At 43.7% G+C, this 26,682-nt stretch overlaps 3 protein-coding genes and 9 non-coding genes across 16 annotated transcripts; 1 reads left to right on the top strand and 11 right to left on the bottom strand.

The window, feature by feature from the left end:
• Positions 1-20: 20 nt before the first annotated feature.
• On the bottom strand, positions 21-19,034 carry LOC6579545 (helicase domino). Of its 5 annotated transcripts, none has more exons than XM_044010911.1 (15): positions 18,818-19,034; positions 17,652-18,258; positions 17,233-17,593; positions 16,865-17,135; positions 16,046-16,147; positions 13,840-14,643; positions 12,373-13,627; positions 11,835-12,021; positions 10,896-11,032; positions 10,648-10,834; positions 8,314-10,419; positions 7,851-8,069; positions 4,587-4,622; positions 3,560-4,516; positions 21-1,114 (listed from the first exon to the last, which is right to left on the bottom strand). In XM_044010911.1, exons 2-15 carry the CDS (start codon positions 18,245-18,247, stop codon positions 749-751), a joined length of 7,584 nt encoding a protein of 2,527 aa, XP_043866846.1. In that variant the 5' UTR covers positions 18,248-18,258; positions 18,818-19,034; the 3' UTR covers positions 21-748. The 5 variants fall into 5 exon arrangements, with proteins under 5 accessions (XP_043866846.1, XP_032586076.2, XP_043866844.1 ...); XM_032730185.2 differs by having other exon boundaries at positions 21-1,342; positions 1,415-4,516; XM_044010909.1 differs by lacking the exon at positions 18,818-19,034 and adding an exon at positions 18,330-18,346 and having other exon boundaries at positions 21-1,342; positions 1,415-4,516.
• On the bottom strand, positions 10,495-10,602 carry LOC6579547. The gene has a single exon (XR_047620.2). It is a non-coding gene; the product is annotated as a small nucleolar RNA Me28S-Am2589 (small nucleolar RNA).
• Positions 11,105-11,246, bottom strand: LOC6579548. Its single transcript, XR_047621.2, has one exon. It is a non-coding gene; the product is annotated as a small nucleolar RNA psi18S-841/snoR66 (small nucleolar RNA).
• Positions 11,314-11,455, bottom strand: LOC6579549. The gene has a single exon (XR_047622.2). It is a non-coding gene; the product is annotated as a small nucleolar RNA psi18S-841/snoR66 (small nucleolar RNA).
• On the bottom strand, positions 11,482-11,615 carry LOC6579550. The gene has a single exon (XR_047623.2). It is a non-coding gene; the product is annotated as a small nucleolar RNA psi28S-3316 (small nucleolar RNA).
• On the bottom strand, positions 11,658-11,786 carry LOC6579551. Its single transcript, XR_047624.2, has one exon. It is a non-coding gene; the product is annotated as a small nucleolar RNA psi28S-3316 (small nucleolar RNA).
• On the bottom strand, positions 13,694-13,801 carry LOC6579553. Its single transcript, XR_047626.2, has one exon. It is a non-coding gene; the product is annotated as a small nucleolar RNA Me28S-Am2589 (small nucleolar RNA).
• On the bottom strand, positions 14,993-15,133 carry LOC6579554. Its single transcript, XR_047627.2, has one exon. It is a non-coding gene; the product is annotated as a small nucleolar RNA psi18S-841/snoR66 (small nucleolar RNA).
• On the bottom strand, positions 15,241-15,374 carry LOC6579555. The gene has a single exon (XR_047628.2). It is a non-coding gene; the product is annotated as a small nucleolar RNA psi28S-3316 (small nucleolar RNA).
• On the bottom strand, positions 15,417-15,545 carry LOC6579556. Its single transcript, XR_047629.2, has one exon. It is a non-coding gene; the product is annotated as a small nucleolar RNA psi28S-3316 (small nucleolar RNA).
• A 556-nt stretch (positions 19,035-19,590) lies between the features above and the next one.
• Positions 19,591-21,098, top strand: LOC6579557 (serine protease snake). The gene is made up of 2 exons (XM_002005404.4): positions 19,591-19,935; positions 20,002-21,098. The coding sequence occupies exons 1-2, from the start codon at positions 19,650-19,652 to the stop codon at positions 20,832-20,834; spliced, it is 1,119 nt and encodes a 372-aa protein (XP_002005440.4). The 5' UTR covers positions 19,591-19,649; the 3' UTR covers positions 20,835-21,098.
• Positions 21,099-22,404: 1,306 nt separating this feature from the next.
• LOC6579558 lies at positions 22,405-26,292 on the bottom strand. Its single transcript, XM_002005405.4, has 2 exons — positions 25,969-26,292; positions 22,405-23,290 (listed from the first exon to the last, which is right to left on the bottom strand). Exons 1-2 carry the CDS (start codon positions 25,987-25,989, stop codon positions 22,823-22,825), a joined length of 489 nt encoding a protein of 162 aa, XP_002005441.3. The 5' UTR covers positions 25,990-26,292; the 3' UTR covers positions 22,405-22,822.
• Between the last annotated feature and the right edge of the window lie 390 nt (positions 26,293-26,682).

Genomic DNA, 26,682 nt, shown 5'->3' on the forward strand with positions numbered 1-26,682 from the left:
GCATATTAAAAACTTTATAGTTAAAATCTATATATTATTATTATAATTATTATTATTATGTCTATAAGCTAGGAGAAGCTTAAGGAATATGATTTACAGAATTGCATTTTCAATTGAGTTTGGCTATATAGTTAATAATACGACTAAATATTATTTATATATAATTACAATTAACAACAGACTTAAGCTGTCTGTATGGGTGTGGTTGTGGGTGTGGGTGTGGGTGTGTGCGTGTGCTGGAGTGTGTGTGCCACGCCCTTCACACTACATCATCCCCATCACCAAAAATCCCGATCAGGATCCTGCAGCAGGCAAGGAGGCGCCGGCTCATGGCTGTAAAACCAATCGAAACAAAAGGGTTTTAAGTACGATTTAAGCAATGATTGATTCGCTGACTGACTGACTGATAGATTGATCGATTGATTGGTTGGTTGGTTGGTGGGTCTAGCTGATTGATTGATTGACGGACATGTTGAACAAGTAATGAAGTAATGAGCGAGAGCATTCAGTAATTTTGTTGCAACACAGCTGATATCGAAATTGCCGGCGTCTAAAATTGACCCGTTGTAATTGTGGCGACGATGCATTTTTTGGTGGTTGTGGTTGTTGTGGTGCTTGTAATTGTAAACGAATTGGCTACGGTGGTGGTGGTGCTTGTTCTTGTTGAAGTGGTTGTGTGGGTGTTCGTAATGATGCTGCGCCGATTGCGCGGCCGTGCGCCAACTCTTGTGCGATGATTCGCTAAATGTTATTCTTTCTCGCTTCTGATCATGATCTTTTTCTTCACCAGCGTTCGTACCTGTTGCGTCGTTGGCAGTTGTTGCTGCTGCTGTTGTACGACCCCAACCTGCTGTTGCTGCTGTTGTTGTTGTTGCTGCTGCTGCTGCTGCTGTTGTTGTTGCTGCTGCTGCTGCTGTTGCTGCTGCTGTTGTTGCAGACTAGCAACTGTTGGCAGCGGCGCTGTGGTCTGTGTTATTGTCATAACCTCAGCCGGACCGGATGAAGGCCCAGCAAGATTAGCATGTTGCTGCTGCTGTTGTTGTTGTTGCTGTTGTTGTTGCTGCTGTTGTTGTTGCTGCTGTTGTTGTTGCTGCTGTTGCTGTTGTTGTTGTTGCTGCTGCTGCTGCTGTTGCTGTACCACAGCTAGCAAATTGCCAGCTGCTGTGGTTTGCAAGCGCACAGGGCTCGCATTTTGCCTTTGGTTATGCTGCAGTGCTGCAATCAGCGTCTGCTGAGTCGTCTGACCAACGGCGGAAGCAGCAACCTTCAAAGCGCTAGCTATGCTCTGACTTGTGCGCAGATTGCCAGCGGCCAAAGCCTGAGCCGAAGCAGCGGAAACTACCTGCAAAAATGAATAGATATTAGCCAAACGAACAATATCGGTTTAGCTTCATTAAATATTAGAAATCCTTACCTGTATGGTCTGCCGTTGTGTGGCCTGTGACGCCACAGAGACGGGTATGACACGACTCGTCTTGCTTAGAACGATGCCCGTTTGCTGTCCGCTGCGCACCACTTGCTGGATTTGTTGCACTGTCACCGCTTTGGTGTTTTGTATGTGCAACAGTTGGGCCTGCAAGCTGCCGGCGCCTTGAGTTGCCTTCTGTTGCTGCTGCTGCTGTTGCTGTTGCCCGGCAGGCGAGACAGTGACGCCGCCCGGTGTCTGTTGCTGCTGCTGAGGACCACTCGTGGTGGCCACAATATTCGTGGCCGTCGGCTGACCAGATGCACTTACCAGCTGTGTCATGCGGTTGATCTTGCGCGACATGCCCAACTGCTGTTGCACGTGCAAGTGGCGCATTTGATTCGGCATCGTCACCTTTATCTGGCTGCCCGGCTTCAGCTGCGGCAGTGTCATATTAACGCTGCCCGCCTGCACTGTGGGCGGTCCTGTGGCGGAGACAGTGACCCCACCGGCGCTGACGCTGTTGCCACTGGCTGCTGCTGCTGTCGATGCCTTAACCAGTGTGGCGATTTGCTGCGTCTGCTGCTGCTGTTGCTGCACGACACCAGCGACGGGCAACTGTTGTTGTTGCTGCTGCTGCTGCTGTTGTTGTTGTTGCTGCTGCTGTTGTTGCTGCTGCTGCTGCACAGCACTGTTGCTGGTGGTAGTCGTGAATAGCGGTCCGGTGGCCTGTTGCGCCTTTTGAGCTGCCAGTATATTGTGCCGCTTAACGAGCAGCATATCACTCGTACCTGGAGCGACGCTAGCACCACTTCCATCGGTAGTGAGCACCTGACGCTGCAGGCCCTGCTTACCGGCTGCCATTTGCTTGATGAACTGCGTTCTCGCCTGTCCATGCATCTGCACCGAGCTAACCACATTGCCCGCCTGCACTGTGGTTGCGCCTGGCATGCCAGAAACTGCGACTTTCTGGCTGGTGACGTGGGTGGAAGTCTGCATCAGATTGCTCGCTTGAATGATTGTGCCCGTGGCTAGGGCACCACCTGCTGTTTGCACCACAGTTGGATTCAGACCACCGGCTGTGGCGGTGCCAGGAGCTCCCTGGGACGCTTGCAACACCTTCAGATTGCGCTGCCGATAGAGTTGGATGTGAGCCGCCTGCTGCTGGGTGCCGGGCAGCACCGTCTTGCCGCCCTGCTGCAATGCACTGACAGGTATGCCTTTGGTGGTAACTAGCTGGGTTGTCTGGGTGGCGGGTGAGCCGGATACTGCTGCCAGTCGTAGCTGCGTTTGGAATTGAGCGGGAGTCACACCTTGTCCCAGACTGGGCATAGACACAATGGACTGTCCACCGGCCGTGGTGCGCTGTTGCAGCACCACATCCTGCAGGGTATTGCCGCCACCACCAGCAGCGGACACAATACGCTGGCCACGCAGCATCGTCACTGTGCCCGTTGCCTGTTGCTGTTGTTGCTGCTGTTGGCCGGTGGCCGTGGTGGTCAGTGGCCCAACGGATACAACTTGCGGCAGTGTCTGGGTTTGAACAATGCTGCCCACCTGTGGCGCCGTATTCACTGGCAGCGTCGACTGCGAAGAGATGGACACTATCTGAGCCGTGGAGCCATTGTTGTGCGTGGCAATGGGCAGAGACTGCACTGGGGTGGTTAGCACCACACTGACGCTCGACTGGCTGCCCGGCGGTGCCGCCTGAAGCTGCACACCGCCACCGGCATTGCCCGATGTTTGCTGCGCCAACTGCTGTAGTTGACCAGCCGTAAGATTAGCCGTGGTGCCAACAATAGTCTTCACCAGCTGCTGGGTTGTGGTCTGTGTGCGCAGTTGCTGCTGCTGCTGCGGCTGATGCAGCAATATGGCCGTCTGCTGGTTGGGCGCCACATTGGCACTGGTCAGATGCTGTATCTGTAGCTGCTGCAATTGGCCAGTGTTGCCAGCAGGCACGGCAACAGTTGTTGTCGTGCTGGGTACCAACTCTACTGATTGCTGCACAGTGCCAACTGTTGGTAGTTGCTGCAATTGTTGTTGTTGCTGTACCTGCTGTTGCTGCTGCTGCTGTATCTGCTGATGTTGCACATGTTGCTGTTGGTGCTGCTGCACCGTTTGCTGCTGTTGCTGCGGAACTTGCTGCTGTTGTTGTTGTTGTTGCTGCTGTTGCGGCTGCTGCTGCTGCATTGGCATTTGACTACGCTGCTTGTCGCGCATTTTGTTCGCCTTCATCACAGCTATGTTGCTGGGCGACACGGGCTGATCGTAGTTGCTAATACCAAACTTCTGCAACACCTCCATATGTTTGGGATTCATCAGGTTGGGTGCATTATACTGACGCTTCGGTGCCGGCGCCTTCTTCAAGTAGGTCGTCTTGATGGTGTCAAACCGCTGTCGCATCACCTTATAGAAGGAGGCATTGTTATCGCTGGCATAGAGCTGTGTGGTGCGCAAATAGCGCAACGGACTCTTCATGTACTCCATGCGCAACGTGGGCTTCAGTTTCTTTTGCTTCTTGGGGCTCTCCACCACTTTGCCCTCCTCACGTGGCTGAATGTGAGTCTCGTAACGCCAGCGGCACTGCCTGGCCGAGCGATACGTCTTCGAGCAGAAGTTCACTATCTCCGAAACTAGATCCCAATTGGGCGTCTGACCCGGCGAGAGCAGCATCAGGCTGCACGGCAGACCCTGCAAATTGATCAGCACATGAAGTATGGCCATGTCCTCGAACACGCACCACTCACTCATGGCCTCTGGCTCAGTCAGCGGCTTCGCCGGCAACTGCGGCTTCAGACCAGGTATCATCGAATTCGGCTTAAAGCTGCCACGGAAACGCTGATTCTTTAGCTCACGCCGCAAACGCGCCAGCTGCGCTGTGGGACGATCAAACAACGAACGTGGCGGCACATAGTTATCCTCGCGTCGCATTTTGTTCGGACGCCGACTGCCATCGAAGCCGGCATCGGTACGCGATCGCTTCAGCTCGCGTCGCACATAAACGGGAGGAAGCTCGGACTCGGGTATTGGCTCCAGATCGTACATAAACGACAGCGAGTGATCAATGTAGATGTCATTATTGTCTTGCGGTGGCGTAGGCGGGCACCACATCTAATCAAAAACAAATACCAATCGATTATAATGATGCGAAACAGGACTTCAGCTCAACTGATCCACTTACCGGCATCTGCTCCATGGTATTGCGCGATATCCAGACCTGAAGACGTGCGACCGCGGGCCGAGCAAAGCGCAAAGTTAAAGAAAAGAATAAACGTTTCATTATATTATTTTCGTATCGTATGAAGCAACTCTGTTTTGGTGGTGGTGTTTATTGGCTTAGTAACTAGCTAACTATAGTATCATCGTATCATCGATCATATCTAGTTTAAAGTATGAATTAGCGTGTTTGCTTTCACTTGTTGTTTTATTTCCGGAACCATTTCGTACGGCACTGAAGAACAATTGGCAAAGTATATGGAACTTTCTATACGCGGAAATCGATGAGTGGCTGGATAAGGTAAAGGCAATGGGAAGAGATAGGGCCAACAAACAAACCAACGAATAGACAATGAATTCTTTTAAAATATATATTATTATTTTTGATTCTAAATAATTGTAGTTTTTTTTTTTTTTCATTATCTTTTGCGACACCAAAACAGAATTCTACATTCGTTAACACAGAAAATAATATGATTCAATCTTATTCTTGCTTCTGATTTCCGCTTATTCTTTTCCAACTTTGTGCAATTGCCTTCGAAATGTTATTCTTTTTGTTTTTAATAATAAAAACACGCACGAAATTTGTTCGTAGAAATAAAAACCACAACGTCTTACATTTTTCTTTTTCATTATTATTTTTTTTTTTTTTTTTTTGAAAGCATATCGAATCGATTTTTGTGTTTTATTTGTTAGTCAATCTATATGCTTATAGTCTTTAGATTGTGTTTTTTAATGCTAAACTAGTTGTTTCTTTAGAATACAAAATAAATTATTGAATGCAAAAATATTAACATTTACCATAGAGTTAAAAGTGTTACCTAAGGAGTGATACTTATAAACTAAGGCGCATTAGCTGAGGAGAGTTCTTTGAAGACTTAGATAGAGAACAGAAATTTAACAACGAAATTAATAATAATACAAATGGAGTAGGTTTTTTTTTTTTTTTTTAGTTACTTCTTTTTAAAAAGTTAACCGCACACTGCTTAAATAATAATAATATATATATTTAATCTAAAAACTATATTCTGATGATATATCCGTTGTTGATGCGTTTACTTATATACAATCTGGGTTCGTATTTCTTAAATTAAATAGACTTGCATTCGTGGCAGGGGGCAGCACCTATCAAATGTTTTTAGACTATATTCCTAAAACTATAATTAAAATCTTAAAACTATCGTGTTCTGTTATGAAAATATCAGTATTGTGTGGCTAGAGCTTTAGAAGCTTATCAGTTAATAAATAGAAGTTGAATTCGATTGCATTTTGGACAATACAATTAAGAACAGTTAGAACCGGTCGAATGGAGTGGCTGCCCCCTCCTACTTCGCACTACCTAAACTAAACACAATTTGTTATCCTAAACTTTCGCCCTGCCCCAAACTTTATTCCGTTTCTCACTGCCTTTGATTTTTGCCATCTAACTAGCTTAGAAGGAAACTTGTTACAGTCTATTAAATACTCGTACATAGTTCAATAGCAACTCTTTGACAGTCACGTGGCCAATACGAATGCTCACTAAAAACCACACCACGCACACAACTTCACAGCTTCGCAGATTGAATGAGGATTTCCAGCAAGATTATTGTGTTTTCGTTATATATAGTTAATACTGTGACTTCTGTTCACTCAATTATCACCTATTGCTGCTGGCACCATTGGCGCCTGTCTTGGCTGCCACGGCTACTCCCGTTGAGGCGCTGGCAGCACTTGTATTGCCGCTGCTATTGCTGGGCACGGCAATTCCTGCATTGCTGGAGCGTAATCGCACTCGCGGCGTCTGGGTTATCCAACGACTGAGTGTTGTCGTTTGCCCCTCATTAAGTTTCTTTATGAGCCGCCTATTCCCACCAGCTGGTTGTCGTTGGCGACCCTTTAGCTTTGTCTCTACTTGTGGCGTGGTTCGCTTCACCACGTTTTTACTAGCTCCACTTCCGGTGCTCTTCTGTATATTCGGCACAGGACTCACATCCAAAGTCCAAAGATTTATCTTTACCGAACCTCGGGAACGTGTACGTGGTGTGTGCCCAACGGGCTCATCGCTGCCTCCACGGCTACTATTGCTACGTTGCCTCTGCAATGCTGGCGTGGATTCCTTGGTTTCCGTTTTGTTCTCTGCCTTGGACACTGATAACGGATCGTTGGTCTCGTCTGTGTCCGATTCCTCGGAGACATTGTAATATGTGGAACTCGTCATTGTGGTGTCTTGGACCTGAGTGTGAGCATTCCAGCCATCTAAACTGTCGGCACCTTCACCGGCTGTAGCATAGCTTGAGCTGGACTGTGTTTCTACATTAAGCTCTTCATCATCCTCCTCCTCCTCGTCTTCTTCTTCTTCGTCTAACCTTTCCACATGTAATTCTTCATCCTCAGTTTGTGTAGTATCCTCCTGTGCAGAGGCAGACGCTGAGCCAGAGACAACTGTTTCCTCGTCATCTTCTTGTTCATCTTCGTCTTTATCTTCATCGTCATCAACCTGAATGGATGCATCTTCCTCCTCGCTATCACCATCGCCCTCCTCATCATCATCTTTCTCATTGGTATCGCCCTCGTCCTCATCCTCATCATCACTGTCGTTGCCTTTCAAGGCCAAAGGCGATGATATCGTTGCACGCCGCTCGAGCAGCTTCCGCCGGTTGGCCGCGCTTGTTGTTAGTGAGACGCTTTCCCTGCGTTTAGGCTTGGCCACCTGAGTGGTATTCTTGGCAGGTGTAGCTGCAGTGGCTGTCGCAGGTCTTACCGGTGTCTTCATAAGCTTGGTCATGGCTATATTAGCCGACTGACGCTTGGGTCGCTCCTCCGACACGGGCGTTGAAGTACCGCCTGCTGCTGCCATTGCTGTGCGCGTTGTCTTTCTAGTGGGCGGTGTCGCTGTGGCCGTGACAGTAACATTATCTTCGCCCAGCGAATGCAGACGCGTCTGTCGCCTAGATGGCGCTGGTAATGTTCCAGTCACTGACTTTTTACTGCTATTGTTAGTGTTACAGCTACTCCTGGCCGGAGCACTCACATTGAGGCTATTTCGGCGCGTGCGTACTGGACTAGTCTGCTGCACATTGGATCTTGACTTGTGGTTACTTACACTTCTACTTAAACCCGGACCACCCCTGGTTATACCGTGTTGCTTAAACCGTTTGTCGCGCTTATTCTGCTTGGTTAGCCTAATACCTCCTACCGCTACAATCGATGTTCGTTTACTTAGATTGGAATCTTGTTTGGTATTAACCTGGTTACTGGCATCCTTGCGACTGTATGTCAGAAGCTCCTCGGACTCGGTCTCCTGCTTGAGCAGCTGCTCCTCTTTTTGCATAGCTGCCAAGCGATTCGCCTCCCACTCACGTTTCTGCATCTCAAGCTCCGCCTCGGCGGCTCGCAGCTGCTCAGCTGTCCAGGCGGCGCCGGTAGCCTCCACGAAACGCATGGCATAGCGCTCAATCGGCGAGAGCTAAATGTGTAAATGTAAATAAATAGCATTAAGAGTATATTCCGGAACAGTATCCTGTGATTATGTCCGACGTTGAGTGATATAATCGGGCGTGAAATGGAATCGCTTCGACTATGTCTGAACGTCTGCTTCATATTGAAGTTTCTCGGGGCAGCGTTGGCTAGCTCAAAGGGCAACTAACAAGCTTCTTTAATAAAAGCCAACACTGCCCATCATATCATAATTAAATGGTTTGACAGCCTACCTGCTTGACAAGATTTTGCATTTCCAGATCGGCTTTACTCAGTTCGACCGGTGCATTTCCACCGTCCGCATTAGTCTCATCCGCAATGGGTATATTCTCATCGAACTCGGCAAGATCGGCAGCTGCTTCAGCCTTGGCCGTCTTCGTGGCCTGAACGTCCTGCTCGTCCTCGGCAGCAGCAAGAGCATGCTCAAAGGCGCGCAGCGATTGTTTCTCGGTTTCGACGACAGGCTCTACTTCAGCGGCAATTATTTTGTCCTTCTCATCGGGCTTATCCTGACCATCCTCCGACTCCTGCGACTGGTCGACCGCAAACAAATCTTTAATTGTGGTGCTCTTGAAGAAAGTGGTCGTAAAGTTGCCGCCCTCTATGGCCATATCGCTGAGCATGCGCTTCTGGTTGGCCTTCTTCAGGATGTTGACTTCGATGGTTTTCTCTGACACCAGCCGATATATGTGCACATCTCGAGTTTGCCCAATGCGATGGCAGCGATCCTGTGCCTGGGCATCCATCGTCGGATTCCAGTCGGAGTCATAGAAGATTACAGTATCGGCGCCGGTTAAATTGACACCTACACCTCCAGAACGTGTAGACAAAATGAAACAAAAGATACGCTTGTCTCCATTGAAACGCTCCATGAGTATTTGTCGCTGCTCCACCCGTGTTGAGCCATCGAGCCGCAGGTATATATGACCATGGTAATTAAGGAATGCCTCCAGCACGTCCAGCATTTTGGTCATTTGCGTGAAGATCAGCACACGATGCCCATCAACCTTTAGCTGCCGCAACAGACGATCCAGCGTTTGCAGCTTGCCACAATCGTATTGTATGAGACGCGGATCGGGAAACTGTGTAGTCATCGCCGAGATTATGGGATGTAACAGTGCCAGTTTGGGCGACAACGATTGAGTTATTGTCGTCTCGATCTGCCGTTCGGTCTGCCAGTGCGTCGATGACAAATTCTGCACATAGCGACGTATTCGTGGCGCACACACTGACGGCACATAAATTACGAAGTTAGCGAAGATTGGCGCCAGTTCGGCGCAACGCTGCTCGTAATTCTTCAGCAGGCGATTTAGTGACCAGTTGTCGTCGTGGTGTCGCATAGCAACGGTACAATTCGCAAATCCTCTCGTTTGCCAGGTAGAATGCTTTGCTGTACGTGTTGCCTGCATGCAGCCCTCGATGGCCTCACGGCAATCAGCTCCATAAATGGGCGTGGCATCAGTTCGGCGGCGATTGATGTGAGCCATGCGTTTAAGCGAAGCCAAGCGCTGTTCCTTTCGCATCTGTATAAGCTGCTGCACGCGATAAGGATCTTCAGCCTCCTCAGACGTTGATTTCGAGTCCTCGTCCTGAGTCTTTCCATTGGTTTGCCTTTGCGCCGTCAGCTTCACATGCGTAGCCAGATCTTTGACAATCGGATCTTTGATCAACTGCTGCATTTGCGCTGAGGAGCTGCTGCTCGTTGCCGTTGCGCTCACCGCTGTCGCACTGACTGTGGAGCTCGCGGATGTAGTTTTGCTTGTCAACGTAAGCCGTGCTCCAGCCCCACCGGTATTTGTCGCAGGAGCCAAGTAGAAAAAGGGTTTACCATCCTGCATTGTTTTGGCTACCTTGGCAGGTGTTGGAGCACCTATGGGCGAACGCGAACTTAAAAGTTTGGAGCTGTTTCCCAACACATTCAGAGGTGTGCTGCTGCTACTGCTGCTGTTGCTGGCCGTCGTTGATGTTAGACTATTAATTATCACAGGCTTCAGGGCCATATTGATGGGATTAATAGTGCCGGTGACACGTTTCAGCACATGTCCACTGGGCAGCAGGCTGCGCATGGGGACAATTTTTGAGCCTTCCAGTCTCATGGCCGGACTGGCACCAACACGCACCGCTTGCAGTTTTATGCGCTGTGCCAGCTCCGCGCTACGCACACGTATGTGAAAGCGGTACTTGCCGTTGGGGCAACGTGGCGGAGGTAGCGGTGCACTGTCGATTTCCTCAATCAACTTGCGTGGCGGCGACAAAAGTCGCGACTTGTGTGAGACGTAGGCAGTCAGCGTTTGTTCCAGATGCAGTAACAGCATGTTGACGGTTTCCAAATTAATTTGCTACAAGTGAAAATGAAGAAGAGATCACTATTAGTCAATGTCCAGTTTTTGTCATCAATATTATATCTGAGTTGATTTAAAATCAGGCAAATGCCTCGCAACAGCGAACATCCTAGTGAATCGCATCTCTCTCCAAAATAGATCGAGTCGCAATGTTCAGTGACAGTTTATCATCATTTTAACAGCGAAAGAAATATGCTTCTATAGATCTGCCATACACTAACTCACCGTGAACGGATCATACTCCAAGATGTCGCTGACTAGACGTGGTGTATGGAACGCAATGCCCTCCATTTGAAACGGCGATATCGTTGGCCGCACCTCAAACATGTTTGGATGATTGCACACCTTGCGCAGCTGCATAAGCACATTGATCACGCTCAGCAAATTGCCAGTTTGTAGTGTTTCGCGAGTTCTGCAAATTAAAATCAGTAATATTAAACTATAATTGGTCTTAGATCATTTTAAAAACTCACTTGGATCGGCTCATGAAATCTTCGTACAGATAACGTTGACGATTCGACAAACGGCACATGACAACGTGTTCGTACTTCTTTGGCATTTGCTTCTCCACCTCTTTTTTAAGCCGACGCAGCAGAAATGGACGAATAACCTATAAAGAAAGAGAAATAGGTATTTTAATACTTTCTCAAATTGATACTGATATATAAATATATGAATAAAAGTAATGTAAAGCGCGCATTCAATGCAATCAGCTGGAAAAACTCAATCACATGGATAAGTCGCAGCTTCATCAACTTACTCTAGCAAGGGTAACAAATTGTCATCACATGAGATAATTCAATGTGACACAGAGTGCGCCTGCATAAAAAGACTTGACAGGATTCACTATTTCGAAATTAGCTAAATTACTGCTCAATTTTCATATTTAAACGAGTGTAAGCCGAGTTTTCAATGTAATCCATTTGAGGTACAGGATCACATGGATAAATCGCAGCTTCATCAATTTACTCTAGCAAGGTTAACAAATTGTCATCACACGAGGCAATTCAATGTGACACAGAGTGCGCCTGCATATAAGGATTATGTGATCTTTAATTAACATGTGCGTGGTGTAAATGGAATTGTTGCACTAATTGACATCAATTCACTTGCAACCGCAGCAATTGCTCTGGCACACAGCTACGATTTTCAGGCGCGTTTAAAAAGCAATCAAGAAAACGCTTTTAGGTGCCACTATATTATCATATATCTACCATATCTTAATGATAATCTTCAAATGTACTCAGCGTTATGGACTCTTCTAAATACTTCAAAGAGTCACTTGCAACTTAGCTTTGATCTAGCACACATGTACGATTTTCAAGCGCATTTAATTGGCGTGCAAGAAAACGCTTTTAGGTGCTACCCTTTAGGACCTCTTAAAACTAACCGACAATATCAACTTTATTTACCTTGTGTAGTCGAGCAATTAACGTTTCATTGTACTCCATGTTGCCTTCGATCATACCAGTCATGGGATTGGAGAACCATTCCTTGAACTCGCGATGCGAGGAGAACACATATGGCATGAGGAAGTGCATCAGGGACCAGAGCTCCATAAGATCGTTCTGCAGTGGCGTGCCCGTTAAGAGCAAGCGTCTGTTATGAATAGTAAATATTTCATTTATAAGTATCAGTTATTTTACGCCATAATTATTAAAATAATTATTTTAAGTTAGAAAAACAATGCAGTCAAATGCAAGTTCGAAATTTAATTAAAAACAAATAGAAACTTGTTACAAAACAAGGCCACAAGCATTCTAATGGGTTAGTATGCTCTTTTAATAAATGCGGCATCATAGCGTATTTAATTTTAGCACCCAAGCGTAGTCGCCAAGCTAGTTTAGCAGTCGCTTGGTTACTGATTTTGGTGCTGGCGCACGCGAGCAATTGTATTGCAATTATTGGCAATAACAATTAGTAATAATTTTTGCAATAACAATTACTGACCTTTCGGTGGAGAAGTTAAGCAGCAGTTGCCAACGCTGTGATTTAAAGTTTTTAATGTTTTGTGCCTCGTCAAGAATGAGGTACTTCCACTTTTTACGACGAAAACTCTGTTGATCCTGTACGACCAGCTTGTAGGAGGTGATGCAGACATGGAACGCATTTGGTTTCGTCCAGCCGACACGTTTGAGCTTTCTTTCCTTTTGCGTGCCGTAGTAGGTGAGTATTTTGAAGCCTGGACACCATTTCTTGAACTCCATTTCCCAGTTAAGCATCACAGAAGAGGGCACCACGATTAAATGGGGTCCCCAGTTGCCCTTAGCACAGGCCAAATGCGCCAGCAATGCTATAGTTTGTATCGTCTTGCCCAATCCCATCTCATCAGCCAGAATGCCATTGAGCTTGCGCTCGTTCATGGTGACCAGCCAATCGAGTCCAATGTGCTGGTACTCACGTAACGTGTGCTTTAATAGGAATGGAACAGGCGTCACGACATTGGTCGAGGACAACGTGTTACCCTTCGGCTGTAGACTTTCAGCCAGTGCGGCAGCATCGTTCAACATATCATCTTTGTTGTCCTTACTGCCAACACCAGCCGCACTCCCCGCTCCATCCACACCAGAACCATCGGCATCAGCTAGCAAACTCTTGAGACCATCCTCTTGCTCACCCTCCTCCTGGTCCGAATCGCTCTTAACGGTTGACATATCTTCGTCTTCCTCCTCACTCGCTTCCACTTCGCTGCTGTCTGTTGAATCTTCAATGGCTGTCGAGTCATCATCAGAGTCTTGCTCTGAGGTTTCCACAGCAATTTTACGCCTCTTGGCGCTGGGTGGCTCATTGATTTTACCCGACTTGTATTTCTCGAGCAGTTGCTCTACGGTCAAATCATTGTCAGCCTCCAGCTCGTCGATCTCTTTCTGATGATCAACTTCCTGCTCGGCCTCCTCCTGTTTACTGATGGTGTTCTCATCATCATCGCTCGCCTCCTTGGCTTGGAATTCGCTATCATCGCTATCGTCAGCTTCAGCTGCTGCAGCACTTGTGGAAGCGCCTTTTGTTGAGTTCTGTTCCTCTAACAGCAGTTTATCACGATTCTCCAAGTAGCCAGGTGGCAAATCATTGAGGAAATCATCAAAGTCCATTTGAGATTCTTTAGCCAGCGCTTTGACCTCCTCATTGACATCGGCTGCCTCTTCCTCAGCCTTGGCTATTGTCTCCTCATCATCCTCAGAGCCAGACTCAGGCCTAAATTCATCTGTAAAATAAATTTTTCGTTTAATTCCATTTGATCTTTATATGTAGTAATAGTAATTATATTTCTTAATGCATCAGACAAATGCCTCGCGAATGCGACCATCCCTTAATAACATCGGAGTGTTCAAGAATAGACCACAACAACGTTTCAGTCTAAGTGTCTCATCATGTGCAAAAAGAGATTATAGTGTGGTTTCTGAATAAAAGACTTACCATCTGATTCGCGTTTGGGGGATGTTAGGCGACTGGATGTTAGACTAGGTGTTTCGGCCACATTTTTGTTCATGCCTTCGGCCAGCTGTTGTGAGAACTTCTCTGTTTGATCGACTATGAAACTGAGATGCTGATCCAGAGCCTGCTTGCGTTTCTCCTCGATTTTTGTTTGGTGCTTATATTCGACCAGTTTCTCTACATTTGACCAGAAGCTTTTCACCTCGCGCGCAATGAAGGAGGCGACGCGTTTTAGGTGCAGTTCTTGGGCCTTTTCAGCACGCTGCGCCGCGTTGGCCTTGTCTTGGAAATACTTTTGCACCATTTTGGCGCATTTCTTGGCTGCATTCTTTTTCCACTTGCGCTCCTGCGCAAAGTCAGCTGCCAGCCAGACCATCTCCTCCAACAGATAGTCCCAGTGCGCCTTGGGTCGGCTGGGCTCCTGTAGCTTGGGCAAACGCCGCTCAGTCCATAATCCCTCTCGTTGTAGTTCGGATATACGTTGCATCACGTACACCTCCTGCTTGGCCTTAAACGAAAACTCCTGCGCACTGTTGGGCGTGCCTGTGCTTGCGAGTGGACTCATCAGGCTTCCGCTGCTGCCACCAGGTGTGCAGGGTGTCAGGACGCCACCACTGCCACTCCCAACGGTCGCACTCGTACCATTGGCCCCACCCGTGTATAGCGGCGATGATGTCGCTCCGCCAGTTGACGCACTTTGTGCTCCTGCTGCATTCTGTTGTGAGTTTGGACGACGCAGCGCCGCTGAACCAGAGGAGCTACTACAGGGCACCAACGGCGTGCCACCTTTAGAAGAAAAACAGTGAAAAAGTTAGCAAACGGTTCAAGATATTACAGATAGCTCTTAGCCAACTTGCATGCCGGAAAATTGCATCATCAACACACGCTACCATATTAAAGCGATAAAAATTAATTAATAAAAGAAGAGAACGTTCGAATCAATCAATCAATTAATTAATTGAACCATATTTGTTGCGAATTAGTAAGTGTATTTATTATAGTATGTATTTATTAAAATATGCTAAGGAAAGTAATGGAAAATGAAAAAAGGTAGAGAAACTAAGTCAACTACATGCAATATTCTAAATCTTAAGTAAAGGAATGATAATCCCTCACATTTATGTTTAATCTTAGATGGGTGTAAGACGCGAGTCAATGAGATCAGTCTTGAGGACACGATCACACGGATAAACCGAGACTTTAATTTACTTTAGCAAGGTTAACAAATTGTCATCACATGTGGAAATAGTTCAACGTGACACAGAGTGCGCCTGCATGAATGGATTCTATTCTTATAAAGGATATCTTACAAGAGTAGACGTTAAAATGTATATACTCAAGGAGACATGAAGCGCTAACATACTTCTGATCTCTAATTAATTATCTTGTGCGTGGTGTAAATGGAATTGTTGCACTAATTGACATCAATTCACTTGCAACCGCAACAATTGCTCTGGCACACAGCTACGATTTTCAGGCGCGTTTAAAAAGCAATCAAGAAAACGCTTTTAGGTGCCACTATATTATCATATATCTACCATATCTTAATGATAATTTTCAAATGTACTCAGCGTTATGGACCCTTTTAAATACTTCAAAGAGTCACTTGCAACTTAGCTTTGATCTAGCACACATCTACGATTTTCAAGCGCATTTAATTGGCGTACAAGAAAACGCTTTTAGGTGCAATTAAAAATGCTTTGAACAAGTCTAAAGTGAAGCAATTGGTGAAAACAAGGAATTATGAAACATTTAATGTATGGATGGAATTTGATAAATGATTGTTAAAACTTATATTGGCTGTGTCAACACTATATAGGCAAAGATCAAATCTAAACTATGATAATTTAGCAAACCAAATAAAAACGTATTTTTACATTCCATTAATTAGAATGGAAAAATAGAATATATAAATAATGGTATTACTATTAAATATTTGTCCAATCAAAATTAAAAAGAATGGATATAAAACACCAATTCTAATGTAATATTGATAAATCTTTGGTACAAAACAATAAATAGGCACATCGAATGCAATGTATATAGTTAAGTCAAATGCACTACGCGTTTAATTGGCGGCAACAACGAAATGAAAAATTATGAAAATACTTCAATATTCAAAACAAGACTTAAAAATGAAAATGTGATTTGGCATTTTTTTTTTAGTTTTTTTGCGAACGATAAGCACCTGGCACCAAAGGTACAGAAGAATTTCCTACGGCAGGAGGCGCGGGTATTTGACCGAAGACCATACCGTGACGACCTCCTAGAGGTCTACCGGGTATGTGACCTATATAATAACGATACAATTTGATGGTGAGTTGAGAAAGAGAGTTGATGTGTGCGTTAGGAGGCGGAGGAGTAACAATTGTGACAGAAATAACAGAAACATAAAATCATAAACAACACAAAGCTGAAAGATATTATAAATTAAATGATGTACAGCAATACAATAAGGTAATTGATATTGAGACAATGTGTATGTAGTTATTATAATATATATGCATACAATATATTAAGTTTTTTAGTATTTTGTGTTTGCGTGTATATAAGTATGTGTGTGTGTGTGTGTCATATACATTAAGTTCGTGAGTATTAGTAGCGCATTTTATGGGTTTTATTGCTAGTTTTATTTTCTTTTCCCTTGCTTGTGCGAGACAACTTTTAATGTTTTGTGCAGGGCGTGCTTTGTACTGTTACAGTTGCTGGAAAGTTGTTCAGGGCGCGGTTATTTATTTTAGTTTTAGGCTGAGGATTTGGTAACATTTTAGTTTTTACTTGCTTCTTATATATGTATGCAAATGTTTTGTTTCGACATTGTTGAATTTTGGTATGTTTCTATTTTTTGTAATTTTTTTTTTTTTAGTTATACGTTAATTTTGAAAAGTAATTAACGAAAGAACAGATAAACAACAAAACACAAAATAATAACAATGATAAATACGAAATATCGAGAGAGTTTAAATCCTGATGAAGTTAAATCTTATCCTGAACGAGTTTGTCTTACCTTGCTGCGTCAACTGTACTACGGCGGCGGGTAGCTTCGTGGAGACGGCGACTGGCGTCGCACCAACTGCTGGTATCTTTATCTCCGCCTCCGGTGGCAATGCATTACCGCTCGTCTCCACTAAGCTGCTGGTTATCGGCAATGCTCCAGTTGCTGCTACTGTTGTGGTAGTTTTTGTAGTTGGCCCACCGCGGCTTGGACTTGACGACGCTGTCGCTGTTACTGCAGTTGTATTGCTGCCAGATTTTGTTGGCAACAGAGATTGCGTATTCTAAGGAAATTTAAATATAAAAGGTTAGATATGTTAGCTAAGGATTCTACTACAAGTAGTTGATCGCACGAATATTTGTTTAAGTTTGTATGATTACCGTTTTTGTTTGTGTGCTGTTATCTGTCTCTAACTGTTTGCCTGTTGTCCCTGTACTGGTTGTTGTTGCAGTTGCAGGGCTGCTGCTACTGCTGCTGTTACTATTACTAACGACTGAATCCGAAGATTGCTGCGGTTGTTGTTGTGTTGGTTGTTGCGTTGTTCGGTGTCCTTGGGCCACAGCTGCTGCTGCTGCGGCGGCGGATGTGCTTGGCTTTTCCTCGAGTATCAGCTGCTCGATACGATTCGCATTGCTGTAGCTGATGAACTGCGGTGTTGGTGTCTTTTTACGCCACGCGGGGTAGTCCATCATACTGCCACCGTTTTGTAAATAAAAGTATTCCGACACATTTTCAAGATGCCTGCGAATCGAAAGTACAATTTTAAAAATGTTCCCAAATTTGTCTGAGTCGTATTTACCTTTCCTTAAGATTACGCAAAATTTGATATTTCTGTTGGAGAATGCGCTTCTTGAGCGCATTCAAGTCCTGTAGTGCCGTTGAAATGGCCCCACCAACTTCGCTGCTGGCCACAACCGACGCTGGCAGTAAAGAGCCAACGATGTTGCTACTAACGGCTCCAACAATGTTGCTGTTGTTATTGTCACTGGCGACCTCGCCTCCCACTTCCGTGTCTTCTAAACGCTGACGCTTTGCCTGGGGCGGCGCTATTGACTCTGAAACGGAGGTATCTGCTTTTGCTGAATTGGAGGAGTATGTGGAAGCTGCTGCTGGCGTTGCGGCTGCCGTTGCCTCTGTCGACAAGTTCGACAGCGGCACAGGCAGCTGCGCACTGAGCAGCTGCTGCTGTTGTTGTTGTTGTTTGCTGGGTTTCTGCTGCGTTGTTGCTACTGTTGATGTTGCTGATGATGATTTATTGTTGTTGTGTGCAGTTGCTGTTGATTTTGGCGTTGTAACTGATTTTTCCGTTGATTGTAACGTTACACGGTCTGACACAGCAGGAGGGGCCGGGCTTAGCCCTTCATGCCCCCCTCCTGCTGAATTACCTTCATTCATGTTTGAGACATCTGAAAAAGGCGGGAAAAGAAACATTATAACCACCACTCCAAATTATCGCGTGTTGCGTTTGACAGCGCACATTTGGCAGCCCTGGATAGCAGATATGTATGAACATACGTATGTTAGCGGTAATCGTGCCCAATAATGTACAGCTATATAGTATCTTTATACTATTTCTTTTTCTGCTGCGTAAGCATTACATTTAAGACTTTTTCAGTGATAATATTTCATATCGCGTATCATATAGGCAGCTTGCATCCCTGCAAAATACAATCGATTTGCAACTGTGCATTGCAAATGGCTGCGCTTCCTTTTTTTCATTATACACACACACGCGTTGTATAGAAATATTTTTATTGCACTTGGTCATTATTAATAAAAATTTTTTTTTATAAAACTGCACGTTAATTTTAGGTTGGCTAACAGTTGTTAGTTGCGGCACTTTTCAAGCATGCTAATCGAATGACCGATGCTAGAATGAGACGGCTATATTTGTATGTCTGCTGCTTCTACGTCGGCGTCGGTTCTTTGTTGGGCAGAAATTTTTCAACCATTTTTTTTTCCTACCTCAGATGGGGAAAATTTTTAATCACAATATATCCACATCACAAATATGCATCCGTGCGTAAAAACAATGCTGGCGCGTTGCAAAAATTGTGCTGTAATCGCGAATGCAATGATTCTTCAATATTTTCGCCTATTTCTGCACTTAAAATATTTTTTTTGCAGAAAAGTGTGCGCAAACACACCATTCAGCGTCGAGGTACATAGAAGAACTAGTGATGTACCGAAAACATCGCAATATAAAGCATTTCCGATAACGATAAATATCCCACCGTACAAAAGTGGAGAAGTGTTGAGCTGCATACGCGCCTAACGATAACTTACACTGGCTGGTAAAATTAGCCCTAAAATTTCCGATAACTTGAATTCATTGAAAATTTTGACCGCCAAAATGGCTACATCGACAAATGTAATTCGGTTAATTTAAAATTTTCCTTAAGAGAAATTGCAAGCGATTTTGAATGGTATCCTTGTCACTAAAATGTAATTAAAAAGTTTTTTAAATTCTTTATTATTTTTATTTAAGAACATGTGCACTTCTTTTAGAGATTCATATATTTGACGGTAAAAAAAATCATAAAATAAATGATTAATACTTAAGTTGAGCAAGGCAAGTGAAATTGAGTCCCACCTTGACCCATCAAGCGTATATACAGATTGCCATGCGATAAGAAAAATGGCGAGTGAATGGGAGCCATGTAGACGAGCGAACTTTGCTGTTTATTTTGATTATTTACTTTTCTTGTTTAATGTTTGCCTCATGAGTTTTGTTGTCTATATAATAATCTGGTTTGGCTGGAAACACGCGTCTAAATTGAGCTCAGTTTCTCAACAGATGCTGAAGGCAATGAACACGAATTCTGCATTTTTGGCAATTTTTCTACTCTCAGCCTTGTCGGCTCGGGCGGCGCCTACGACCGAGTACTGTGACAATGGCACTGGCGAGTGCAAGGAGCTCACAGCCACAGACTGCCCCGTCCTCTTCTATATTGAATTTATTATCGAAGCCAACAATATTAAATACTGCGACAAGGCTAAAGACATTGTTTGCTGCCCGCTGCCACTGAATGCACAGAAGCGAGTGATGACACCAGCCGATCCGAGGAAGTTGTACGAGAAGGGTGAGAGAAGCGAATGGTTGGAAATAATATTTATGTTAATTGAACATTGTTTGTGGATATTCGCAGAGTGCCGTCGATATAATGATGTGCGACCCACCTGCCGCTCCACGCCGCTCATTTTGGGTGGCACCGAGGTCAAAGGTCGCGAGTATCCCTTCATGGCGCTGCTGGGCATACAACAGCCAGGCAGCTCCACCATTAGCTGGGATTGTGGAGGCACGTTAATCCACCCGAAGTTTGTGCTAACTGCCGCCCATTGCCTGGAGACAACCGAGACGAAGGAGCAACGCCTAGATCCCAATTACAAATCGCCCAAATTCGTGGTACGCCTGGGTGAATTGGACTACAACAGCACCACAGACGATGCCCAGCCCCAGGACTTTCGACTAGTCAACTATGTGGTGCATCCGGCCTATGATGAGAATGAGGATGATGGCAGCCGCCTAAATGACATCGCGCTGCTCGAGCTGGACCGAAATGCCACACTCAATGAGTATGTGGCGCCCGCCTGTCTGCCCTCCGGCAGCGGCGACGAGCACCTCGATCTGACTGCCGCCGGCTGGGGCTACACCAAGAATGCGGGCGACAAATCCTCAAAGCTGCTGCAAGTGGGCCTCAAGCGCTACGGCGACCAGGTGTGCAGCGAGCGCCTCGAGAGTCGCATCGTATCCCGCACTCAGTTCTGCGCTGGCTCCGGCTCAGCGAACAGCCAGGCAGACACCTGCAACGGCGACTCTGGCGGACCCATCTTCGTGCAGCACCCGGTCTACAATTGCCTAAAGCAGGTGATTGGCATCACCTCGTACGGCGCCATCTGCGGCAATTATAAATTTCCCAGCGTCTACACCAAGGTTCATCTCTATACGGATTGGATTGAGAATATTGTCTGGGGCGAGTGATTCAAATTACTCCCGAGGATTATATCTCGAGGAAATCTGCTTTTTGTCTGAAGCATTCAGTAAATGAACTCCATATTAAGTTAATTATATTAATTCCATTTTTATAATTTGTTTACATTTTAGATTATTATGATAAAAATATTTATAAATAAATATGTTTGATTAACATTAAGTGCGAGAGTGCGACAAAGAAAAAGCAAAGTATTTCCTCTAAGTTGCTCTTTGAATTCTGCCAAGAGAGAATTTCCTCTAAGTATTTCCTTTAAGTCTTTAATGCTCAGCTGAACACTCACACACTTCTCTGCACGACTGACCCCCACTAGACCTGGGCGACTGAAGAAATGCTGCAGCAGCTGCCCTTTATATAGGGCGACTTTTACTCAAACCATAAAGTGCTCTCAAATATTGATCTCGGTGACAGGTAGGGATCGTTGCAGCCGACCAATGGGAGCACTCTCTGCTGCTCCAATCACTCTAGCTTCGTTTTACTCATAAATAAAAGCCGAAGGCATGCTGCTGCATACATATAGACGACTTGAATGATCTTCGGTAGCCTTTCTTCGTCTCTCGTTTTTGTTGGGCAGACAGATAGAGAGACGAACAGATAAATAGGGAAACAATCGTATTCCCTCAGTACTCTGATCAAGAATTTGCTGTGGCTATATGTTGATATTCTTATGTACATTAATATTTATAATTATTAAATGGCATAGACAGCGGTTTCTGCTGTACGATAGTTCTCTCAAGGACTAGCAGTTCTCGATTTCTGGCTATTTCATTTCTCTTTCCTCTTTTTTTTTTACCGGCAATAAACATTATTTTTATTCTATATGTATTTATTCTATACATTATACATAAAGTATTGTAATATATAAAAAATGAGAGGGGAGAAGGTATACAAATTCCGAAACATTCAAAATTTGTGTATTTATCAGAGAAACTCGCACAGTAAATTTTAATTTTGCTTTTTTCTTTGTTCCGCCATTCAGTGCATAAAAAACTTAATCAAATTATGCAAAATACGAAAGTCGAATGAGTTATCGAAAAAGAAATAATAAGCTCGTGCCTTTTATGAAATATATACTTAAAATTTTATGGTTATAGCTGATGTGGCTTACGAAATCTTTACGTACATTTAGATAAACAGTCGTACAGACAGATCAACGGATATATACATATGTGGATGCGCTTCATCCTCTTCAGGAATATATGCATATTATTTATGGTGTCGGCCACGCCTTCTTCTGCCTATTACACAGATTTGCATAAAAAAGAGTGTAAACCTGAGCTCACAGTGATAATGGATTTTAAGTATACTCTAAATGAGTTGAGCCAAAATTCCTATGAAAAGAAATACTTAGGAATGAAGAATTGATCCTTAATTTCTATTTCCAAAATTCCTAAATTATTTGTCTACAACCAACTTGAGACACCACTCTAAACATCAGCCATATAAAATTCAATTTTTTTATCGAACATTCTCGTATTTCCTGTCTTGACTCTATAAATAAAAAAATGAGTATATAAAAAACTAATTAAAATAGATTTGAAGTAGAAAAAGTCTTGAATATCGTGTTTAACTTTTGTTAGCTTTAATTGCAACAAATTGTGTAAAAATCAGTTAACAAATATAACATAGATGGGTATTAATTTAGGGTATACGATTACTTAACATACTTGGTTTGGGGAGGGAATGTGCAAATGTGTGGATGTGTGGGCGATTATATAATTATAATGTGTATCATAGAGTATGGATTACAGATATTCGATATTTAGATATTCGATTGTCGATTCGGGTTGAGTGCAGTGCGTTGTGCGTTGATTCGACTCGACTTAAGGCTAAAACACAATAATTAAAAGCTAAGTGCTAGAGAGGACCCTGTAGAAGACCAGTGACAGCCATAGCCATTGCTGTTGATTGCGCATGGTTGTTGATTAGATTAGATTAGATTAGATTTAATTTCAGCGGATTCCCAGAGGATTGAAGACTAGACGCGCTTGTAGTTCTTGTAGTAGTTGCGGCGCTGCGCCTCATCGCTGTGTCTCCTGGCTGCGATCTCCTTCTTCTTGATCTCGCGCTGCTGGTAGACGAAGAGCGGCCGGAAGACGATGGCGCGACGCTTGCGATCCCGACGACGACTCTTGGGCTGATCGGCAGCTGCCAGCTGCTGTTCATCCGCCTTCAGCTCGGGCTCTGGTTGCAGCTCCACTGAGCGCTGCGGCCGATTCCTGAACAGATTCGTCTTGGCCGAGTCGTGGGCGTAGAGCGTGCTCAGGAAGTCAAAGTAGGGCTTATTGCGCAGGCTGTCTGGCTGGGCCAGCGGCGAGTTGTAGCTGAACTGGTTGGGTGTCTCGATGTCCAGCAGCGCGTGGGGCCCCTCCTGCAGCTGTTGCGGATTTTGGGGCATCGCTGACGATAGGCAAACAATGCCCAATGCCACGGCCAGGGTGTAGAACTGCGGAAACAAAACAAAACAAAGCAAAACATGACGAAAATCAGTAAAAACAAAAGCAAGAGAAGGTGTGAATATAACGTGGAGGCCACGAATCGGTAGCCAGCTTTAGATATGCGATAGCTATACCCAGTTGCCAGTAGATAGTTAGGTAGAGAGTTACGTTCTGCAAACTGCTAGAACCTGTCAAGCATATGCTTCGAATTAGCATACAATAATTAATTTAATTTAAACTAACAAATATCGGTGATATAATCGCAATCAGAGTTAATTTATGTTTGCACGTAATATATTCATGATCACGAGAGAGTGTAAGACTCGATTGGCTCTATGATTATCCCACTGGATGCTAATTACATATGGTAATACAGGTGCCAACCCAACCCAACCCTTAAATCCATAATTGAATATGCTGCGCCCTTGACTAAGCCAGAACCGGATGCATGTTTTGGGTAGACAGTGGAAACACTATCTATATATATATATATATATATATATATAGTATATAGTGTGTATATATGTGCATTTAGACACATCGACAGGCTTTAATTTATGTATCACAATTCGATTTTGGTGTGTTAATGAAATTAGTCTTATTCTTAGAGGACAAATTAAAGACTAAACAAAAATCAAAACCGGATGATATCTATCTTAAAGTCAAACCAGATTTCGGCATAGGTGAATGAGCTGGCAGACGTTCAATGACAGCTCAGCTGGAGGCTAATCCAGCTAGCATATATATCGTATATATGTCTATATAATTTATCTCTTACTTGCTAACTTCCACTGCTAAAATTAAATTAACTGCTTTCTACGCATGCTATTTGGCTTAAGCAAAACATCAGATAAATATATATGTATGCATATATACACATACATATATATGGTTTTATGATTCACGATCTCAGATTTGCATAAATTTCTGCATTGATAATAGCAAAGTTCGAGCCGCGGACATAGACAAATGTTTATTTCTTTCGGCTAATTATGTAAATTTTACAGGCTGAACCACTTTAATTAATTGACTTCGTATGATATATGTTAGCGGTTAAAATAAAACTAAATAAAAACAAAATAACTCTCAGCAAAATACCGAGAAATAAAATAAATAACATATCTGTATCTTTGTATCTGTATCTGTATCTGTATCTGAATCTTAGTCTCTGTAACCGGTTGCGCTTTAGTGGCTCAGGGCTAACCCATAAGATGTATAGCACTTGTTTATTTTTTTATCTCTCTGTATATGGTGTGAATACCCTGTGTCCAAAAGCTGCCCCAAGAATGGGTATAATAAGGAAGCACTTAGTCAGCGCCAAAGCTAGCGCCAGTCATAACTGATTTTATAGAGTAAATATTATGCTAATATATGCACTTATACATATATTAAGCGGGCTTGACGAGGTCTAGATAAGTGAGAGAGATGATAGCTAGACAGATAGAGAAAAAGAGAGACTTACAGACAAGGAATTGGAGTGAATTCGAAAGAGAGAAGGAGATGGTGGGATAGAAATAAAGAATAAGTTAAAAGAAGAGGGATTTCAGATATATCGAGAGAGAGATAGAGAGAACAAGAGAGAGATATACATATATTTAATGAAAACAAGATATTGGGAGAAACAGAGACAGATTGATAAACCGATATTTATAGAGCAAAAAGAGATGCAGAATGGAATATTGAGAGAATGAAAAAGAGGTATGGAGATACTGATAGAGAGTAAAGTCCAATATTCAGAGAATAAAACTATACAGCAAATTGTATTGAACAAGAAACTCAGTAAAAGATAATAATAAGTGAGAAAAAGCAAAAGACCCCATAGAAAAAGCGAGAGACTGTTTTCTGAAAGAACTAAATTCGCTTATGCATAATTAATATTCAGATATATCTGTTACCAGTTCTCTTTATAAAATAAGCCTAAATATGTATTTATCATATGAATAAAAAACCTGAATATATTATTGCTATAGCCTGGGTTATAGCCTGAACGTTTGGAGTAATAATGATTTCAAATTTAATATGAAGTTTATAGCATCATTAAAATTACTGAAATATTCAAATTCTTATAATAAAGTCAATAACTCCTACTGAATATGTGAAACGTATATCCCTTCTATGAAATATAATGTGAACATCGATACATGCCCTAAAAAAACTAAAGTTCAAGGCTGAAATATGTTGCCCAAGTTTCGCATTCTACTTCAATGTTTTCTAATTAAATTTAAAATAAACTCAAGTCTCGCTTATTTTTATGCTTCAAGCGAAATTCTCATAGCCAATCGAATCGCTGCCGCAACTAATTTTATGAGCTATGCTTGGACTTTGACTTCCTTATGAAGTGCATAGAATGGTCTATTAGTAACTCGACTGTATTACAGCAATAAAAAATTAACTGGCCCAAAACAAGAATAACTTAAGTAAAAATGTTTTTTTGGCCTTGTGCAAAAGACTTGAAAAATATATTTTTTTAAAATGTTTAAAGCATTTTTAATTAAGAAATATATGTATGCACATATATACATATTTACTTATATTTTGCAATTAATTTTTATTTACTTTTTTATGCAATTTTTATTAGCGAAAATTCGAAAATTTCGAAATGCTAATGAAACGCGTTTGCCGTTACTCAGATCTCAAATGTCGAATGGAATCAAATAAATAATCGTAAATTCGCTTCAATACTCACTTGTTGGCTTAACAAGCACATATTCTGTTTATTGTAATTGTATATATTTTTAATATTATTTTGATTTTGACTTCGAGTCGCTTATCCTTAGCACACTCGAAAATGTTGTTTTAATTGCGCACACGCGATTTTCGCTTCAATTTCTTTTCACAATCGTCTAATGATAATTTATTTAATCTGTCTGCGCCTCCGTCTGTCTGTCTGTCTTATCACATATATCGAGAGCGCGATATTCGATTAGTATTTGTATTTGTGTTTGTATTTGTATTTGCTTGATGTTGTCGCCGCTAAGCGTGCGTCTTAACTGTTCAGAATATTTGTCACAAATTCACTTTTATATATGGCCAACAGCCTCCGCCTGCCGCCCTCGCTCAGCGCAGCGCAGCGCAGCGAAGCGATGTTAGCCACGTTAAGATACAGCCGAACGGGTTTCAGCTGGCTGTGGTTGTTGCTGCTGTTGTTGTTGTCGTTGTCGCTTTGGCTGCTGGTGTGAAGTGCTGGCGATGTCACGAAGCAGCCAAGGCGCCGCTCGCCGAGCGGGAGACAGGGACTCGCAAGTGGACTATGTCCAGTGCACCACTTGAAGGCTCTCCCACTTCATGGCTCTCGCCGCGAAACTTGTCCAAAAACTCGATTTCAGTTTGTCTCTGTTTTCGGTTGGGTCACGACAAATTGGCTGCCTCGGGGGCGGAGGCTGCGCGCACTTTCCTAGTT

This window comes from Drosophila mojavensis, unplaced genomic scaffold, assembly GCF_018153725.1.
Source record: "Drosophila mojavensis isolate 15081-1352.22 unplaced genomic scaffold, ASM1815372v1 contig_80, whole genome shotgun sequence".
Classification (NCBI taxonomy): domain Eukaryota; kingdom Metazoa; phylum Arthropoda; class Insecta; order Diptera; family Drosophilidae; genus Drosophila; species Drosophila mojavensis.

Excerpts from the sequence above, each read along its gene's own strand:
- LOC6579558 (XM_002005405.4), bottom strand. The coding sequence starts at position 25,989 with ATGTGCTTGTTAAGCCAACAA. Across the intron at positions 23,291-25,968 it reads TGTGCTTGTTAAGCCAACAA|TTCTACACCCTGGCCGTGGC; the intron begins GTGAGTATTGAA and ends TTGTTTCCGCAG.
- LOC6579545 (XM_032730185.2), bottom strand. The coding sequence starts at position 18,247 with ATGAATGAAGGTAATTCAGCAGGAGGGGGGCATGAAGGGCTAAGCCCG. Across the intron at positions 10,420-10,647 it reads TGGAGTATGATCCGTTCACG|CAAATTAATTTGGAAACCGT; the intron begins GTGAGTTAGTGT and ends TTTCACTTGTAG. Across the intron at positions 4,517-4,586 it reads ATACCATGGAGCAGATGCCG|ATGTGGTGCCCGCCTACGCC; the intron begins GTAAGTGGATCA and ends GTTTTTGATTAG.
- LOC6579557 (XM_002005404.4), top strand. The coding sequence starts at position 19,650 with ATGCTGAAGGCAATGAACACGAATTCTGCATTTTTGGCAATTTTTCTA. Across the intron at positions 19,936-20,001 it reads GAGGAAGTTGTACGAGAAGG|AGTGCCGTCGATATAATGAT; the intron begins GTGAGAGAAGCG and ends GGATATTCGCAG.